This window comes from Aquila chrysaetos, chromosome 5 (assembly GCF_900496995.4).
Source record: "Aquila chrysaetos chrysaetos chromosome 5, bAquChr1.4, whole genome shotgun sequence".
In the NCBI taxonomy this organism is placed as follows: Eukaryota; Metazoa; Chordata; class Aves; order Accipitriformes; family Accipitridae; genus Aquila; species Aquila chrysaetos.
The window spans coordinates 13,540,746-13,560,533 of record NC_044008.1 but is presented as its reverse complement, the minus strand read 5'-3'; the positions used below and the strand labels follow the sequence as shown (position 1 = coordinate 13,560,533).

The following is a 19,788-nucleotide window of genomic DNA, read 5'->3' as shown; positions in this document are numbered from 1 at the left end:
TGACCGGAGTAGGAGCCTGGCAATCCAAACGCTCCAGGAAACAAGAGCTCACCTTCAGTTTATTTTTGTGGCCACTTCCCGCTTACACTAGCTCTTGTGAGATATTCAGTCTGCGCCTCGACAGCGGCTACGGCAGCGGTAGATGCCAAAGGCTTGGCTGGGGGGGCTCCTATTTGTGAAGATAAACTCCGCGTTACGGGCCGTGCCCCTTGTGCTTTGGAGGAAGCAGCAGCGCAACCTCCTCAGCAGAACGGGCGGGTGTCAGCGACCTCGCTGACGAGACCGACATCGGACCGCTCCGGTGGGACGGCATCTCCCACGGCAGCGAACCTCTGCAGCGTTTGCCTTCCTCCCGGCCGTAAGCTGACCTCCTCCGACTACCCGGGAGAGCGTGGAAAAGCCGGGTGCAGCCGCAAGCGCCGCTGCGACCTCAGCCTTGTGCGCAAAGCGTGGATCTCAACGAACCGCGGCAGCTCCGGGACAGCGGGCTGATCCCCCGTGCTGCGGCAGCGGACCCTCCCGGGAACGGCCGTCTTTCTGAGCAAAAGCCTTTCTCAGGAAAGCAGCCCGCGGGGCCGCAGGGATCCCCTCGGCCGTCCCCTCAGCGAGCGGTACCAGGCGGCAGCGGGGAAGCCCCAAACCCGAGGAGTTAAAACCAGCTCCCGGCTCGCCAGCGCCTCCGGGACCCGCCGTAACGCGCCACAGCCCGACCACCCGGATCCCCGAGAAGGGGCTCGCCGGGACGCGGCCCCTCGGGCCCGGACTCCCCCTCCGGCTGCCGCGGCGCGGCCCGGCCCCGCCCGCCGTGGCTCGGGGCGGCTGCCCGCCCTGCGCCCCCCAGCGGAGGGGGCCCGGCGCGGGGGGTGCTCCCCGCCACACCCGCGGGGTCCCGCTCCCGGCCGATCGCCGCCTCCCCGCCCCGCTCCCGGCCCCGGCCGATCGCCGCCTCCCGCCCCCGAGCAGCGGCGCCCCCTCCCCTGCCCCTGCGCTCCGACTGCGCACTCAGCCGAGCCCGCCGCCCCCAATCCCCTGAGAACCCGCCCCCTCCTCGCCCTGCGATTGGCCGATCCCGCTGTCTCTCCGACGCCTCCCCTGCCCATTGGGCGAGGCGGGGGCGCCCCCCGCCCCTCCCGGTTCTGTCGGTTGAGGCGAGCCGAGAGTAAATAGAAGCAGGAGCCCAAAATGGCGGAGCCGCCGAGTCCTGTTCGTGGCGCGGCGTCGCCCGAGCAGGAGCCGTTCGGCGCCAGGCCGGCCCCGGACGCGAAGGTTTCCCGTGGGTCCCAGCCAGCCGCCAAGAAGATGAAGGGAGCCGATGAGAGGAGCCTGAAGGGCGCGAAGCGCGTCAACGGTGAAGGGGGCGGCGGCGGCGGCGGCGGCGGTAACGGTGGGAGCGGCAAGCAGTCGCTGCCGCTGCCAGCGGTCGTGCCGAGCTACAGCAACCCCGCGGCGTGGGGCTTCCCCGCGCTCCCTCCCGGCCCTTCCGGGAGCGCGGGGAGCTTCGCTTTTCCTTCTCAGCTGCCCCGGAAGCTGCTGTCGCCCGCCGTTTTGCTGCCGTCGTCCGCCTCCCCCTCCTGTTCGTACCAGCAGCACCAGCACCGCCACCACCGGCACCGCCTGGCTCTCGCCGTCGAGGCGGGAGGCTGCGGTAGCGGCGGGGCGGCCGGCGCTGGCGGCGGGAGCGCCAAGCCGAAGAGGCCCAAGGAAAAGCGGGACAAGGAGAGGAGGAAGCACGGGGCCCTGCCCGTGGTCGCGGCGGTGGGAAATGGCGGCGGGGGCCTGAGTGCGGCTGGCCAGGAGGAGAACGGAGAGGTGAAGCTGCTGTTGCCGAAAGGTGAGGGGCGGGTGCCGTGGCGGTGCGCGGCCCGCGGCGGGGCGGGGAGCGCTCGCTGCCCGCAGCCCGAGGGAGGCTGAGGGGCGGGAAGGGAGGGCCGGGAGGAGGGGTGGTGAAGGCTGGAGGAGCTCTGGACGGGGCAGCCAGCCCGGGCTGGGCAGGGTGGGTATGGTGCCGTACGTGAAGGTGCCCGGAGCTGCTGCAGCTGCCGTGAGGGAGCAGGAAATGGTTGTGATGCTCGGATCGAGCCGTTAGAATGGCCGCCTGCCCCCGCCCCGCTTCAGGGGGCCGGGGCCGGGGCAGTGCCGCTTCGCGGGGGCCTTACCTGTCCGCCCCCTCTGCCCTGCCCTCTAGAGAGCCGGGGTCGGCTAGGCTGGCGGGCTGCGTGCTAGACCCCGGTAGGAGACCGCTGGCGTTGTGTAAGTTTGTGGAGAAGGCAGCGGCGGCTTAGTCTGCCGTCAATCCTGTCAAAAAAGGGGGTGTGGAGTTAGCGATGGCGTCAGCTAGAAGCTGCCAGAGGCCTTAGGTTTTCCTACCTATTAGGGAAGTAAGGGTGCCCAGTAATTTACTAGAGATCTGCGAACAAAACTGAATTTCTGTCGTTGTGAGGGGAAAACCGGAGAAGACCACGTGCTACAAAACTCTCCCAGTTTTAAAATTAAATCCCGAATTATGTCCTTTATTCAGTTATTAATTTTTACAGGCTAAGTCATCGAGTACTGGAGAGCATGCAGTTAGATACGTAGGCTTTTGAAATCTCATTTAGTTGCTGCTTCAGGTTTGCTTTATTTCTGAAGATCACTGGGGTAAAATCTTCAAAGAAATGCTCGAGGCCTTCAGGAGAAGGGGAGGAGTGCTGGGTTAGTTTATTAATGGGGCTGGATAAAAACGGCCATACCAGATAAGACAAGATATTAGGCTAGATTCTTGCTTAGGTTCTTGAGGACTGTGATCAACAGTAGATGCTTAGGAAGTAAAAGGCAATACGTGAATATGTGAAGACAGTACAAGAATACATGCTTTTATTTTCAGTGTATGCTTTCTCAGTCTCTAGTGACCTTAACCCAGATGTTGATGCTTTTGCATTTACATTGAAGTATGAAGAACTTGAAACATTCACTCCATTACCTAGTTTAAGCAAGTTTCCTTTCTTTCAAAGGAAAGATAAATTATAGCTGTTATGTAGGCTTAGGTTACTTTGGTTGTGGCCTATATCTTTACTTATAGGATGAGGCAAGCTTGTAGAGAACAATTATTAATATCAGTATGCCTTTTTGTCTATTGATTATGTTGTCTGGCTGCCTTACTTTATTTTCTACTAATTGCCACTAGTATCTTAGTCTCTGATTCATTTACCTTTGAGTACTTTCTTTTTTTAATTACTTGTTCTTTTTGGTCAGTGTGTTGCTTGTATAATTTTGTTCTTGGGATCTTGATTGCTGGTACAGGAGGCTTTAAGTATGTCATTTCAGTGCTTTCAAGTATTTCATTTTAGTTTTTTTTTTTCTTGTTCCTGTCCAAAAGATGGCTTGGGAAAAAGTCTTAAATGATACTCAGTACATGTTTGATGTTGGTGAAGCCTCCTTGTCTTCAAGGATAGCCACTAAGAAACTCAACCAAATATTTTTCTAGCAAAGCTATGGAAATAATAAGCATATTCACTCAGATTTTCATAGTTTCCTACCAGTGTTACACATTCATGTTAATAAATCTCTGAAAACAGTATTACAGTAAGAGGATGAAATTTTTTTTTGCACATTGGTAAAAGAAATGATTGCACTGATGGTGTCAATTGAATAATTGTTAATTGAACCCTCTTGGAAGCAGTGATTCATCTTTAAAGAGGAGATTTTGCACCTTGTATCTGGAAAGGATATTTTCTCAGAACTTACAGATTGACGGGCACAAGTACTTGCCTTTTAGTTGCTGTTTGCTCAGAACAGATCTTTTTACTTTTCACTTATTTCTTGAAAACCTCAGTACAGGCAACAAATAATATTTTCCAAGGCAAATGATGCCTCTTTGATATCTGGGTCTCCACATTTCTGTTTAGATGAAGTGGTTCCTATAGCTAAAATTTTGTGGCATAGTTTCCTATATAAATGAAAAACTTACTGTACATTTGTGCAGAGAAGGCTGTAAGAAGGTGAGGGATGCACTGAGTCTTCTGCTGAGAGCAGCCAGCCTTTTCAGAGTGGTTCTGTATTTGACTGTAGATTAAAGAACAGGTTTGTGCTGTTAATCCTGTGAATAATTGACTTTTCAGAGAGGAAAGGAGAAATGCAGTTAAGATGTAGGGAGAAAAGAATGGGGGGGCATACAGAATCCTCAGTACAGAGGAGAACTAAGAACGATATATTAGGATGCGAGGTTGGAATATGTAGAACCTGTGCTTTGGGATTGCTGGGACTATGGCATAGTCTAGAAGAAGATACCACAGGAGCTCTGGTTGCAGCAGTGAATGAGTGAATTTGAGATATTGACATGAAAGAGGGAGGAAATAGCATGCAAAAACTGTGTAAGAGAGGTGATTCTGATCCTGTTCTGGGGCAAAAGACATACGTAGTTGCTGTAGAAAGGCAAGGAAGGTTAGAGGAAGGGTGGGATAGAGTGAAAAATTTAGGCGGCCTACAGATACAACATCAGGGTGAATATATTAGAGGATTTTGTATAATAAAGCAACCTGAGAGGCTTGCACACACAGAACGTATAGGCGGAAAGTAGGAATGAAATATATGTCTCTTTAGGTGTAATGAAATGAGTTCATAGAAGCTGTTGTATGTGCAGCTGGTGATACTTTCTGAAAATCAACCTAATACAGACAAGTGCAGTCTCCTGTTCCTGGAGTCTGCAGTTAGACAACCATTTTGCTTTTGGTGCTATGGAAAATGAGCAGCAACACGGAATTGACAGTATTGATGGTTTTTCTCTCGCAGCATTCAGAACTGATATGTGTATCAGTGTTGCACCTGCCAGAAAGAAAATTGTGCAGATGAGGAGACTAGAGGTGCAGAAGTCTCTGAAAGAGGCAATATTATCAAAAGAAAAGCAGGTGGAATGGGTGAGATTTCCTTGATCGTTTTGAGGCTCTGAAGATGGAAAAACTCTATCCATCTAGCCAAAGTGGAGATGCATTGCATGTGGTACGCGGGATGGAGTGGAATTCCTAATTGAGCTTGGTACTGATAAGGGTGCCAGTGTCTATGAATTGGGAGGAGTCGCGTTTCTAATCAGTGAGTTGTGTGCATACTCTGCTACATACAGCAGTTATGATGCTAAGAGTAAGAGCTTTACCTTGGTGGGAGGGAGGGAGGGAGGGCCTGCACAGACCTTAGTAGTGGAGAAAATGAGGAATGAAGCTAGGGGGATCAGGGGGAAGAATGGCAAAATTTGTCTCATGGGATTGCTGAGACAGTGTAGACAAGATAATACAGGGAATCGGGGTGTGCAATGATGCAGAATGAATGAATGTGAGATCTGGACTTGGAAAACTGTCATCACAGGACTTTGAGCAGTACCAGCAGCATTTTCCTATTTCTAGTTTAATTACTGTGATGATGATAAAGGGACATTGACACCGAGGAGGAAACTGTGAGAAGATTTTTCACCTGCCATTGAAAAAAGCTGATTATAGGAGCTGATGTTTGTTCTTTGCTTGCGATAGTGATTACAAGGTAAGAGAGCCTGGTTTTGAGGCACCTTTCTTTCCTAAGTGATAGGAAGATGTCAAGCTTGATTATAGCCAAGATGGGTGATGTGTTTAAAGCTCTTTAAAATTTTTGTATTTTCTTCCTTGAACAAGTCTTCATTTACAGATTTCTCTGGTCTTCTAATTCATTGGAAAGACCTTTAACTTGCAGAGTCATAACCAGGCCTTACTTACAGCTTGTGTTTCAATTAAATGAATGGAGTTGAGTGAATCCTTCTGAGATGATGATCTAGCATGCAGAGAATCTGGAAGAACATTTTGCCATATGCATGATTTATCCTGCAGATACAAGGTTTAAACTGTTTAAAATAAGCTTATATTTCACTTGTCAAGTATGTTCTGATAGTGGAATTAGAAGCTGTGTAACTATTTTTGTTTTAAAACATGGTGTGAATCTGATGGAAATGATTGCTGTTCCAGTTTATGACTGTACTGGTTCAGTTAGTCATTTAACTGATACTCTGCTCTAGCAGTTCGTAGTTGAAATTGTTTTCTTCACAGTGCAAAGCTCAGCTCAGCCACTCCCCACTTCATCAGATGACATCTGCCCCAAGTTTTTTGGTTTGGTCCATAGACTTGCTGTAAAGTGTGATTCAGATGCATGCACCATCTTCTCTGGGTTTTGTGCCATTTCTGTGTACATTTTCCCTTTATCTTCATTTTTTTTTCTCCAATGATCCATTTGCTGATAAGATAACCTTAGTTTGCAAGCAATTACAAAATGAGACTGGTATTTTTAACTTGCAGATGGGGGTTCCCTATATGAGCAGGAAAGCTGAACATGGTACTGTAGCTTTTGTTTTTACTTCTAGTCTTCCCCCCCCCCCCCCCCCTTTCTTTCTCTTGCTGTCTTTGAAAGATAGGTTAGATTTCAGGTGGGCATTTACCAGTGATTCTTCTGATAACTTTGGTTTTTTTGGGTTGCATGACACTTCCAGGTTTTAAGTTTTCAAGAAATTGCACTTTTCAGGCTTATTAAGTTCGGTTTGCATCCGATAGGATGCTCATTTCATATTCTGACTTACCAAAGTAGGCTGGAGAAAGTTTTGGATCTTCTTCTTTTTGCCTTCTTTAGAGCTGGGACCATGCATCTTGCTAGTTAGATTGTCTTTTTTTCTTCTGCTTAACGTTTCCTCCTTCTGTTTACTTTTATTTCCTTTGCTTTTTTTTTTTTTTTGTGCTCTGTGGCTTGACTCACTTCCCCCTCCCCCCTGCCAAACTCCTTAAATTTAGCAGTCATTTTCATGCTTGTGAGGCCTCATGATCACTCTCTTCTGAATTCTTTAATGTATTTCTATTTAGATACCCCACTGTAATTGGCAATGTCTGGAGGGTGTTTAGGGTTTTAAGTGTAGTATACAAGAGGAAGAGGGACCTCTCAGATTTCTTCAGATGTTTGAGATTTTTATGCAGTTTCGTTTTGAGAGCTGATAGTGATATTAACTTCAGTGTCCAACGTTGAGATGAATTTGGAGCAGTATATCTTTCTCCTGAGGGGCCCTGTCCCCTTTTTGTTTCTGTGAAATAATTGTGAAGCTTTGCTAGGCAGAACAAAATCTTTCACTTCCTAAGCTGGCAAAAAAAGCAAGCCCCTCCTATACCCCAGAATCTAGCTCTGTGTGTAATTTACACAGCAGAAACTTATTCTGGTTGTAGAATAATAAATAATTTTTCTTAGTTGAAACAAGACCAGTAGGCTGAAACATCAGATCTGAAACCGCTTGCAGAGGCCTTGTTTGTAGCTGTCATGTTCTCCACTACTGATTTCTGATGCAACTCCCCAGTGCTTGTGCTTAAAGTTGGCTCATTCAGTTCTGCATGTAGAAGGTCTCCTTTAGAGTGCAAAGATTAGAGGAATTGTAAAGATGAGATTTAAATTTCTTGGAAGTGTTTTGGTTCTGAAAGGGGTCTGTTTTCCCATTCACTGGAGGGATTTCTTTAGTCATATCTTGGATTTTAAACTTTAATTACTGAAAGGGATGTCAGCCAAATACTCCTCGTTATTGGAATGAGAAAGCTGTCATGACTTTTGGGGGGGGGCGGTCTCAGAAATACTGTATGGGTTTTTTCATGTTCATTAAGTCAGAAAGCCTGCTCTCCAGTGTACCTTGTATGACTTAATAAAAGTGCAGGTGTCAAAAGCGTTAACATAGTGGTGTTAAACATACTTCATGTATCTGCATAACCAGATAAACATGGCTTCTTGAGGTTTTATTTTTATGGGTATTTGTATAAAGGGAGGAGGGTGGTGATAGAAGGGACGGTAACTGATGTTTATGTACTTCCCTCCTCCTCCCCCTTCCCTTCAGTTACAATACTGTTGGTGTTAACCATATTGATGGTGTCCGTTAGCAGTAGTTTGTAAATATTTTGCCTGATGTGCGGTGACAGCCCTTAAATCAAAGGGAGGAGAGAGAGGCAGAATACTTTGAACATTATCTATGACTGACTACTAATGTGGGTTACCATCTGGAAAACTGATGCAAAGCAGCTGCAGCTTTTGGCATCTGACAAGGTTGTAAAGCTTGCCTCTTTCAGTGCTGAAATGGACTTGCTTGAGCTCCTGCATTGGCTTCAAGGTGTGAATTTCAGAATGTGACAGTGACTACATTGCACAGTCCACTACAGAGTGTTTCCCATTTGACTCCTTCTCTATGGACTCAATTTACCTTTTTGTAGAAAGCTTGCAATAGAGGCAAAGATCTGGTTAAATTTCTGAAATCTGAATGGTGGTGTCTCTGAATTTGTGTTCCTTTATTTACTACTTAGGAAATCACTGCAATCGTTATGAGAAGGTATCTACCGAGTTAGGAAACAGAAAGACTTTACTATAGCCTTTAGCTGTAAATGGCTGTTTACCTTATAAATACAGTACATATTCCATTTCTTTTATTCATGTACTTAACCCAACATCCAGAAAAAGTAGAAGCTTTTGGATTTGAGGAGGAAGTATGCATATCACTCTTAATTCATTCAGTTAATCATGCGAATTCACTGTAAAGTGAAAAAAATTATTTAGATACCATTTAGGAAGGTGAGGTAGAACACTTCTTCATAATGGAATTCTTCCTGTCTGTATATAGCACTTTTTTTTAATATACTGCTGCTGCTGCATTTCATTCATGGGTGTACTGTTTCTATGACACTAAACCCAAAGAATATGGATTTGTGGTGACACTCATATTGTGAACTTGAATGAGACATCTAGAAATGTCTTCATTTCTTGGGTGTTGTATTTCCTCCAAATAGGGATACTTACTCCTACAGAACTCTGTATTTTAAAAAGGATACACATGGCATTAGCTTATTTAGTACAGTTGTATTGGGTTTGCATGGCAAGGTTTTGGTAGTGGGAGGGCTACGGGGGTGGCTTTGCTGAGAAGCTGCTAGAAGCTTCCCCCATGTCCGACAGAGCCAATGCCAGCCGGCTCCAATACAGACCCGCAGGTGGCCAAGGCCAAGACCATCAGCGATGGTGGTAGCGCCTCTGGGATAACGTATTTAAGGGGCGGGGGGAGAAACTGCGTAACTGCAGTCAGAATGAGGATTGAGAATATGAGAGAGCAACAGCCCTGCAGACCCCCAGGTCAGTGCAGAAGGAGGGGGAGGAGATGCTCCAGGTGCTGGAGCAGAGATTCCCCTGCAGCCCGTGGGGAAGACCATGGTGAGGCAGGCTGTCCCCCTGCAGCCCAGGGAGGACCAGAGGTGGAGACCCCTGGCAGGCTCCTGGCAGGACCTGTGGCCCCGTGGAGAGAGGAGCCCATGCTGGGGCAGGTTTGCTGGCAGGACTTGTGACCCTGCGGGGGACCCACGCTGGAGCAGTGTGTGCCTGAAGGACTGCAGCCCCGGGGAAGGGACACACGCTGGAGCAGTTCATGAAGAACTGCAGCCAGTGGGAAGGACTCATGTTGGAGAAATTCTTGGAGGACTGTCTTCTGTGGGAGGGACCCGACGCTGGAGCAGGGGAGGAGTGAGGAGTCCTCCCCCTGAGGAGGAAGGAGCAGCAGAGACAAGGTGTGGAGAACTGACCCCAACCCCCATTCCCTGTCCACCTGTGCTGCTGTTGGGGAGGAGATAGGGAAAATCGAGAGTAAAGTGAAGCCTGGGAAGAAGGGAGGGGGGCATGGACAGTCTTTTTAAGATTTAGTTTTTATTTCTCATTACCCTACTCTGATTTTGATTGGTAATAAATTAAACTAATTTTTTTCCCCAAGTCAAGTCTGTTTTGCCCATGATGGTAATTGGTGAGTGATCTCTCCCTGTCCTTATTTTGACCCATGAGCCATTTGTTATATTTTCTCTCCCCTGTCCAGCTGAGGAGGGGAGTGATAGAGCAGCTTTGGTGGGCACCTGGCATCCAGCCAGGGTCAGCCCATCACAAGAGTGAAAAATAACTCTGTAATAGTAGAGACTTTTTGTCTTCAGGCAGTAGAGCTCGAAAGCTGAGGCGTGAGCCTAAATCTTACTGGACCTTCCATGGCTGATTCCTACTATGCTTGGAATTTTTTTTTTTAATTTTTTTTTTTTTTAAACCCTAGTAGGGAGTATTTAAAACTCTGTTTAGTCCTTGACCAGTTATTTCCCGAGCAGTATATTTTTCTGTCAGTAGCATATGAAGCTAATGTGCATGTTGGTAGGGGAAAAACTTTACAAAAAGATACAGTGTTCCTGAGTCTTTACCCTGGGATACAAATTACTTCAAACTTTTGGCTTTTGGTTGTAGTGTAGAGGTAGGTAAAGGAATAGGAAGTCTGTATGTGTGCAGGAAGAGCACCTGGTACAATGAGCAATGATGTGAGATGACTCTAAGGGTTACTATGCTACAATAACATTTATATGTATGAAAAGTTTGTATGTATTAATTACTGTGTTTTAGTCATAATTGTCCCTAACGTTGTTGTTAAAAAAAAAAAACAGTGGAAAATACAGATTAATGTGGAGACACATGAATATGTGATTTGGTCTTTGGAGGCAGCCCCTAAAATTCATCAAATGAACAATAGAATAATGTTTTAAGGACCACTGACTTCTTTGGGTGTTGAATGTCACAAGGAGGCAATTGCAGCTGTAGTAAGCATTGGGCTAAGGAGAAATAGCTATCAGCTGTCCCAGTACACTGTAGTGAGTAGAAACAGACATCAGTCAATCCAGCTGTGTTCTGGCCAAATTGAGAGCTAGTGCATTGCTTAGGGATGACTTTAAGATTAAGGATGTTGGTATGAGTGATGTGCTGATAAAACAAAGTGCTGATTTAAATCTGTAGTAGAGGAACTGGCATTTTCCCAGAGACACCTGTTTCATTACATTGTTTTTGTTGGTGTCTTATATGGCTATTAAGTATTCTTCTTTGTCGCTTCAGATGTGATTCATAGCATCATGATGACTTTGTCCCATTGGAAGAATCAGAATACCAACTTTTAAGATTTGGTATTTTCTCCCTTTTCAAAGTAGAGCAGACATAACAGGTTTTTTTTTTTTTGTCTGTTTCGATTGAATAATAAAAAAAATCACTCCCCCAGATGAAATGTTAGACAAATCCTCATATTCAGTGCCTGATCTTTTGATTATTCCTTATCAGAACAACTTTGTTAAAAGGGAGAGAGCAAATAGCTCAGCTTAAATACAGCTGAAGTTTATATTGCTGGAATGCTATTTTAAAATATCTACTAAAATGGAAAAATAGTTACTGAAATGTAAATATGCTTAGGTGGCTTCACATAAAAATACTGTTTAATGATGAATTTTGAAAGGGTTATTATAAATGTTTTTGTGATTTCCTGCAGAACTTATGCTGGGCCTAGTCCTTTTTTTTTTTTTTTTTCCAATTAACCTTTTATTTAGACCAGGACTTTTTAAAAAAAATGTGTTTTGAGTTTTGCCAGCCAGACCAGAAAATACTTATTTTTACTTATAAACTGAAGGCATTTGAACTGAGACTTAAGATCAAGTGTTAATCGGTGGAGTGACTCTCATTTCTTATCTATTCTGTGGGCTTTGTGGGAGGAAACCTGAGAATTTGTACATTTAAATCGGGATTCTCAACAGTTCTTTACTTGCCTCAGGCTGTACACTGGTTTTGTTACAGTACTGTGATTTCTAAAAGGGAAATAGTTAAGCTTAATTTATTTCAAACCTTCCTCAGCTGCATTTACATTGTATTTGCAGTCACTTCAGGTATGATTTGCTTGTGGCTGTTGCTAGAGGAGGTCACAGGACACTTCCATTGTTTCTTTTGTCTGGAACGTTTCACCATTGACTCTGCTAATTGCTTTCTGGATGTGAAAATAAACTAGAGGCTCTTTAAAAGGTTTCAGCTTGTTCTCTGTCCTTATGTGTTGCTTCTGACAAAACCGGAAGATTCATTGGCCTGTGATGCTATTCATGTGCCTACAATAAAGGATTCTTTCAGTCTTTTGCTGGTCCTCTTTCAACAAGGCTCAGCATTTGTATATGCTCTTCAATCTTTCTTTGATTCGTAAGTGATAGCAGAAGTCAAGTGTGCCCCTTAACGGTATGCAAATGTTGAGATAAAGTCTAGGTCTTCCTATGATAATTGTAATCCTGGCTGAGTTGAACATTCAGTGCAGGTTACAAATCAAGCCTGGCGTTATAGCCTACTTGCTGAGTGAGTGTCAGCTGTCGGAGTGTTACTTAAACTCCTGTTGTATAATTTATTTCCGACTTCATACTCTTAAACTGCGGGGGATTTACAATTTGCGGATTTCTTTTGGGAGAGAAGCAGGCTGGAGAGGAAGATTCATGTCTGCTTAACCTATTCCTAGAAAGGACAGGTTTGTGTTGCTTAGGAAAACTTGTTTGGATTCCATGGTCTACTATACAGATCAATCTGCTTTGTCATCCCTTCTCATTGAACCATTAGAAGGCTGTTCTTGGATGTGATTGTTTCAGTTGCTTAGAACTGAGACTTCCAGACAGTTTTAAGCACAGCTACCTTACTCCTTTTTATTTTTGTGCAAGCATAGTTTCTATTCTCTCCCCACTGCTTATCTTGATCTGTGGATAGACAACAGACACATCTCAATTGCCATCTCTTTTGGTTTTTATTTTCTTTCTTAGGCTCTTCCCAAAATACGGTCTTCATCCTAACAACTGCTAGGGTTCAAGTTCTGTAGCCTTACTGGAAGACTCCTGGAAGGAAAGATATGAATGCTGTGGAGTCACTGTTACAGCATTCATTTATGTGGATTACTGTCAACCCTTTGTTTAACTATTCACATGCTTCGTAAGTCATCAGATTTCCTCTTTCCCTGTGGAGGTTAAAAAGCCCAGTAAACTCTTGGAGCAGGTACTTGGCTTCAGGCCAAGAGACTGAGCATGAAATGCTGGCTGCAGTGCATCTAAGCCTAGTAAAATCTGACTTCTCTAAATGCTTGGCCTCAAAAGTAAATCGAAACTCAGCTTGAAAAGATTACTACTTGAAATTATGAATTCCTCTGGGTCTAGTATTTTTCATGTAGAAAGCAGGCCTAAAGTCTGCTTTTATATGACAATGATTTAAAAACCTGGAGGAACTTGACAAGAAAGTGAATGAATAATGAGATTGCTCAGGTAAGTTGTTGCTGATTGTAGGTAAGCAAGGGAAGCACCAGTGCATTGTATCTGCTGTGCAAATACAGCATGTTTCATGTGTTTTTATTAATTACATCTTACTGCTATTAATGCGTTAGTGTAGCTGGCAAACTTAATGTAAAAAGATTTTGCAGCTGACAAATTGTCTTCATTCCAAGGTACTTGAAAAAGCCTTTAAGTTTAAACTATGTGAAGGTAGTTATGTGAGGTTTCTAGTGTATATGTGCATCCAAGAAAATACAAACCATACTCTTTTCCCCATTTGTTATCTAAAGCGTGTAACTTGAATTTCAAGAAATAAGAGCCAACTGCAAATGCAAAATAAGAGCACAGGGTAGTAGGAGTAAGTGAAAATTGTTAACTGTATACAGTTAACATGCTGAGTTGTTGCATACAGTTCTAACAAACAAAACTGGTCTGAGTTAAATAAGCTTATGTTGGATTATGCAACAGATAAATATTAGTTTTTCATATTATAAATACTGGGATTTCCTTTCAAGTCCTCCTTTTATCCTCTTAATAGAGCTCACGTAAGAGTAATATGAAATGTGCATGCGACAATTAGTTTTCTGTTCCTGCTAAATTGTAAAATATTTGCATTTCAGCTCAAATCAAAGACAAAATTAAAGAAAGGGAAAAGAAGCAAAAAGAGAAGAAGAAGCACAAAATAATGAATGAAATCAAGAAAGAAAATGGAGAGGTCAAATTATTGCAGAAAGGTAGGTTCAAACTATGTAGCGGTATTTCATTCTAGTGCTTTAAAATCTTCGTATTTGGATTGGATACTGAGTTTTAATACTATGTTTTTCATTTAACTTAAATGCCATTTTCCTGGATTAGTTGGTATGAGGATTGCAAATTAAAACTTAACTATAAATGTTAATTTTTGTCAACTGTGTTATATGCTGGAGATTAAAAATATAACTGTCACAATGTTGTTTATACAGTAATGGTAAATACTAGAGCTTCAAGGAATAATATTGGTGATACCTACATCTTCTCTGCAGTTGCTGAAGAAGGTCATCATTTTATATATTGTAGAGAAGAAAAATTAGTCTGTATTATATTTTATATCTAACATTAAATGCACAAAACTGAATAACTAAGGAGTGATAATTCAGGAATTTTGTCAAATACTAAAAAATTATGTGCAACAGGCAGTCTTAATTTTGGCTAATTTCTTCAACTTCATTTACTGTAATGGAATGTAATTAAGATCATGTTCTCACACTTGCTTGTACAATTCTAAGATTCAGTGGATGTACAATAGTTGAGGTTGCAAGGGACCTAGTCCAATGCTGCTGTTTGAAGTAGGGTCAACTACAATAGGTGGCCCAGGACTATCGGATTCTGTGTTTCTCCAAGGGTGGAGGCTCCACAATATCTCTGGACAACCAGTATCAGTATTTGACCACTCTTGCAATAAAAAAGTGTTGTCTTATGTTTAAAAGGAATTTCTTTTATTTCAATGTGTACACTTTACCTCTTGTCCGTCACCGGATACCTCTGAGTATCGTCCTGCTTCTGGGGAAGAATAACCCCAAGCACTGGTACATACTGGGGGCTGACCAGCTGGAAAGCAGCTTTGCTGAGAAGGACCTCAGGGCTCTGGCAGACAGGCAGCTGACTGAGCCAGCAGCGCACATTCATGGCAAAAAAAGGCCAACGGTATCTTGGGCTGCACTAGGAAGAGCGTTGCCAGCAGGTCAAGGGAGGTCATCCTTCTCCTTTACTTAACACTGCTGAGGCTGCATCTGGAGTACTGTGTCCAGTTCTGGGGTCCCCAGTACAAGAAAGATATGGATTTACTGGAGTGAGTCCTTCACATGGCCAAAGATGGTGAAAGGACTGGAGCATCTAGTAGGGCCTGTTGCAATAGGACAAGGGGTAACAGTTTTAAACTGAAGGAGGGTAGATTTGGACTAGATACAAGGAAGAGATTTTTTACAGTGAGGGTGGTGAAACACTGGAACAGGTTGCCCAGAGAGGTGGTAGATGCCCCATCCCTGGAAACATTCAAGGTCAGGTTGGACGGGGCTCTGGGCAACCTGATGTAGTTGAAGATGTCCCTGCTCATTGCAGGGGTGTTGGACTAGATGACCTTTTAAAGGTCCCTTCCAACCCAACCCATTCTATGATTCTATTCTATGATCTTTCCTATGAGGAAAGGCTGAGACAGCTGGGACTGGTCAGCCTAAAGAAGAGGAGGCTCAAGGGGCATCTCATCAATGTGTATAAACACCTGATGGAAGGGAATGAAGAAGATGGAGATGGCCTCTTCTCAGCAGTGGTCTGAGGCAGGAGACACTGGACACAAAACGCATGAAATTCTGTCTGAATGCAAGAAAAAAAAAACTTTCTTACTCTGAGGGTTGTTGAGTACTGGCACAGGTTGCCTACAGAGGTTGTAATACCTGACTGGACACAGTCCTGGGCAGCCTGCTCTGGGTGACTGTGCTTGAGCAGGGGGTTTGGACTAAATGATACCAAGTAGTCCCTTCCAACCTCAGTGCGTCTGAGTCTGGCTACATCTTTACAACCTGTCATCAAATATTTGTACACACTGATCAAATTCTTCCTCCCCCTGCTTTCTTTTCTCCATGCCGAACGATTCACTGCTCTCAGCCTCTCCTTGTGTGAGTGATGCTCTGTTCCCTTAATCATTTTTGGGGCCCTTTGCTGGACTTGCTCCAGTATGCCCAGTTCTGTCTTGGACTGCCAAGCCCAGAACTGGACACAATACTCCAGATGCGTCTCACCAGTGGTGAGCAGAAGGGAAGAATCACTCCCCTCAACCTCCTGGCAGTGCTCTTCCTAACCCTGTCCAGGGGGCTGCTGGCCTGCTTTGCCACAAAGGCACGCTGATGGCTTGTGGGCAACCTGTCATCCACTGGGACCCTCAAGTCCTTCTCTGTTGGGCTGCTGTCCAGCCAGTTGGTCCTCAGCCTGTGCTGGTGCAGGGGGTTATTCCTCCCAGGTTGTGGGGCTTTGCATATCCCTGTGTTAACTTTGTGAGTCCACCGAGTCGACCCGTTTCTACAGCCTCTCAAGGTCCCTCTCACTGGCAGTGCAACCCTGTGGTGCATCAACCACTCCTTCCGGTTTTCTATCACTTGCAAACTTGCTGAGGGCGTGCTCTGTCCCATGATGCTGGCCATTAATGAAGATGTTGAACAGTATTGGCGCAAGGTATCAATGTCCGGGTTACTCCAGTAGCCACTGTTTTCCAGCTGGACTTTGTGCTGCTGATCACAATCCTTTGAGCATGGCAGTTAAGCCAGTTCTTGATCCACCTTGTTCTTCACTTATCTAGGTTATGCTGCATCAGTTTTTCTGTGAGGATGTTGCTTATTTAAGTAGGCCAAATTTTTTTTTTTTAATCTGTTATTTTCAGACTCTGCTTTTGAAGTTAGGAACAAATTCCTGATATATTTTTCTGTTATCTTGTCTGCTGTAGGATTTAATTTACAAACAAAAAAATGAACCTCCCAAAACAAAACATTATCTTCAAAATGTTCATATCAGAGGCACAGAATCCTGTAATTACTATATCACATATTATACTCTGAGCACAGCTCCAAGTAACTGTATTAGCAACTATAACAGCTTGAAACCTGTGTTGGTCAGATCTCAAGGTATCAGCTTAGACCATGAGGAATGTGTAAGCTGGTAACTTCCTGTGAAAAGAACAGATGTGGCTTGTCTTTGCTGAGCATGAAAGGAAGCTGGTGGTTGAGATACTGGGCAACACTTAACTGCCCCAACAGTGAAGTTTTTCAGGTTTTGTTTGCGTACCAGCCTTTTTTTGCCCTCTCCTGTTTCTGTTGCTGTTCAGCAGATGAGGTGGAAGCTGCAAAGACAGCAAGTCTTGTTACACAGGTCTAATAAATTATATCTAATGGGGATATTGGGCCTCAAACAGTGCTGTATTTTCAAGTTGATATAAAAAAGCATATGCACAGGGCCTGCTGTTCTGAGGTAGTTGAGTAGCAGGATAGGTTATTCTCACAGAGAACAGTGCTACAAGTGCTTTATGTGCCTTATCTCTGTTTCATAGATCTGATACGTTATCAGTCAAGTGTCATGCTTTAGGTTTTCTTTAAGATGTTGGCGAGAAGGGTTTTGTAGAGGCTATGTTTGGTTTGCCAGTATCCTGCAAAATTTACTCTTATTTCAGGGAAAGAAGGGGGTCTGTCAGGAGAGCAGTTATTTAGAGCAGACAGATCATCTCCACTGGGTTTGCATCCTGTTCAGAATAGCAGCTCTGGATGTCTTCTGTGGGCCTCCAAAATCTGACTGGATGTGTTCGTATGTGCTGTGAAGTTTCTATAACGTTTCCTGATTCCTTCTGGTGGTCTAGCTTTACATCCTGGAAGCTGAGGGAAATGGAGCAAAGGCAGAAGTACTTCAAGAATCAGCTTCTTGTATCAGTGGTCAGTGCCTCTATGACCTTCTCACACATTATTAACTCTTCATCTAAGGATATCTTCTTCCTGTGAAACAAAAGTTAAGCTTCAAGCCCTTTTATTCTGAGCTCAGAATTCACCATGTAGGTTTAGGAACAAAGGTTTGGAACTAGTCTACTTTCCTTTTCTTAGTGGGTGTGGTTTTTTTTTTTTTTTTTTTTGTGTGTGTTAAAAGACTACAGTGCTGGTCTCTAAGCTTACTACTTCTAGGCATTAGATCTTGTTGTAAAATGTTACTCTGACCATCTGCTGAATGCTTTTATTCTTATGTTAGTGTTTCGGGTTTTGTCTTTTTTGTTTTTTTTCTTCTGTTTGTGGCTTACTTTCATTGAGGAGGTGGAGGTAATAGTCTGCCTGACTTCAGACAGTTAAACTAGCTGTCTGAGATAAAAGGTGGCTAGTTACAGAAGAGGTCAGTACTGAGGGACTGATGCCTTTTTGAAGGAGAGTTGGTGCATAAGCCTGATTTTGGTGCTTTGAGCTGAATGTGGAGAGTTTACTTATGTTAGGAAGCTTAGGGATGTAAGCTGTTTATCTGCCTAAACTTGGGTTGCTGTTCTGTTGAAAGCAATGATAAAACTTGCCCACGTTGGAGAAGGGCAACTCTTTAAAAGGGTATTCTTGAAGTTCCTGAGGCTGCTAAAGGAAATGTTTGGCTGTCAGAGACCCTGATGGCTTTTCTTATGCATCTAGAATGAAAAGATTTTTTTTGTAATCCTTTTGCACTTGCAGATATATTCTCTGTAGAATAAGGCTATGTAATTGCCCCTTTTTCTCTCAATCTGTTGTGTAGAAGGAAGAGCTCAGTTTTTTTGTAAAAAAGCTTCTTTGCACATGCATATTGTTAAAAATTCAGGAAATATAAGTGATTTAAATTTGCTTTTCAGAAAATCTGCATAATGAAAAAGTTACCTTTTAGAAATTGAAAGTTTCATACAAAAAAATTTCACACCAGTGTGACATGGCTGAGGGTTACTAGAGATCCTGCAAAAAGAAAAAGGATTAATAGGTTTATTTTTAAACAGTCCCATTTGTGTTTTCCCTTTAAAAAGAAACAGTCAGTCCTATTTTTCTCATTATTTGTATTGGAGCATAGCAATTTCTAAAAATGCAGTAGGATAAATTCTTCGTGTGTGTTTCTGCAAGATTAAATGCCTTGGTTTATGGAATGTCAAAATGCAGGGAAGAAGGGAGAATGAACATCTTTATTTTGCTGGTATGAACATCTGTAAGTACAAATAGTTTTCTAAAGCTTTTTTTTTTTTTAGTCTTCTGGGAGAAATTACATTTATTTTACTTCTACATTCTTATGAACATTTTAAAATTCTTTTATAGATTTTTTTTTTTTTTTTTTTTTTCCACAGAAGTAATTATAAAATCGGTATATTTAAGACGGGACCTACCTTTGAGTCATACTGCATGCTTTTTCCTACCTGCCATATTTTGTCTTTGTGTGTCTTAAGGGAAAATGTTGAAGGATTTGCATGCAATGCGTTTTAGTTTATGGGACATTGAGGGGATGGTGAAGACTGAGGTAAGAGTGCAGGGCACACAGCTCACCACACTGATGTGCCTGTAATACTGATTTTGCTTCACAGTCCTTAGGCACCGAGTTATCGACTTTTACCAATAAAATATATGAGTATGGGGTGAAATAGAGATGTAAAATACAGGTAGGGTATGTGTGATGAGATTAACTGAGAGCAGAGCTCTTCTAAGTTCTAGTGGGCCTCAAAACGTTTTTTTAGAAAGAATGCATTAAAGCATTTGCTTACCTTTTGTGTAGCTGGTGGATTACTTTTCCAAGTTTTCTGGAGATGTCTTTGTTGCTGCTTGCTCTTGGTGCCTTCTCATCCCTTTACGTGACTGATTCATTTCTACCCTCCATTACTCCTTCTGTTCAGCTAGTGCATTTAGTTGGCTACACAAATCTTTGATAACCTAAAAGGAGCCAACAGTGCTGGACTTGATTAGTCTCTACTGTTGTCCAGGCAGTGTGAGACACTGTCAGTGCATGCTGCTTTAGGATGGAGCAGGTGGAGGGAGAGCTGTACTGTAATAGCTTTGAAGTGTGTCTTATTGAAAGTGGGAGTCTGGAGCTTGAAGCAAAGACTTTTGGTACATCAGTGAAAAGTGAAAGTCAAGTCTTTTTCTACCACTGCCTACAAAATCTATGCAGGTTAAAAGGTTTC

The 19,788-nt window shown here is 43.7% G+C and overlaps 1 protein-coding gene across 3 annotated transcripts in view; it reads left to right on the top strand.

Moving 5' to 3' along the window:
- Positions 1 to 1,112: 1,112 nt before the first annotated feature.
- The window catches only part of RSBN1L (round spermatid basic protein 1 like), a 56,119-nt gene continuing 37,443 nt past the window's right edge, over positions 1,113 to 19,788 (top strand). For 2 of the 3 annotated variants that reach the window (XM_030014746.2, XM_030014744.2), the window contains exons 1-2: positions 1,114 to 1,831; positions 13,736 to 13,849. In XM_030014746.2, coding sequence (XP_029870606.1) covers positions 1,183 to 1,831; positions 13,736 to 13,849 — 763 coding nt within the window. In that variant the 5' untranslated portion in view covers positions 1,114 to 1,182. Of the gene's footprint in view, positions 1,832 to 13,735; positions 13,850 to 19,788 lie in introns of all 3 variants that reach the window. The other variant, XM_030014745.2, reaches the window with a different exon arrangement.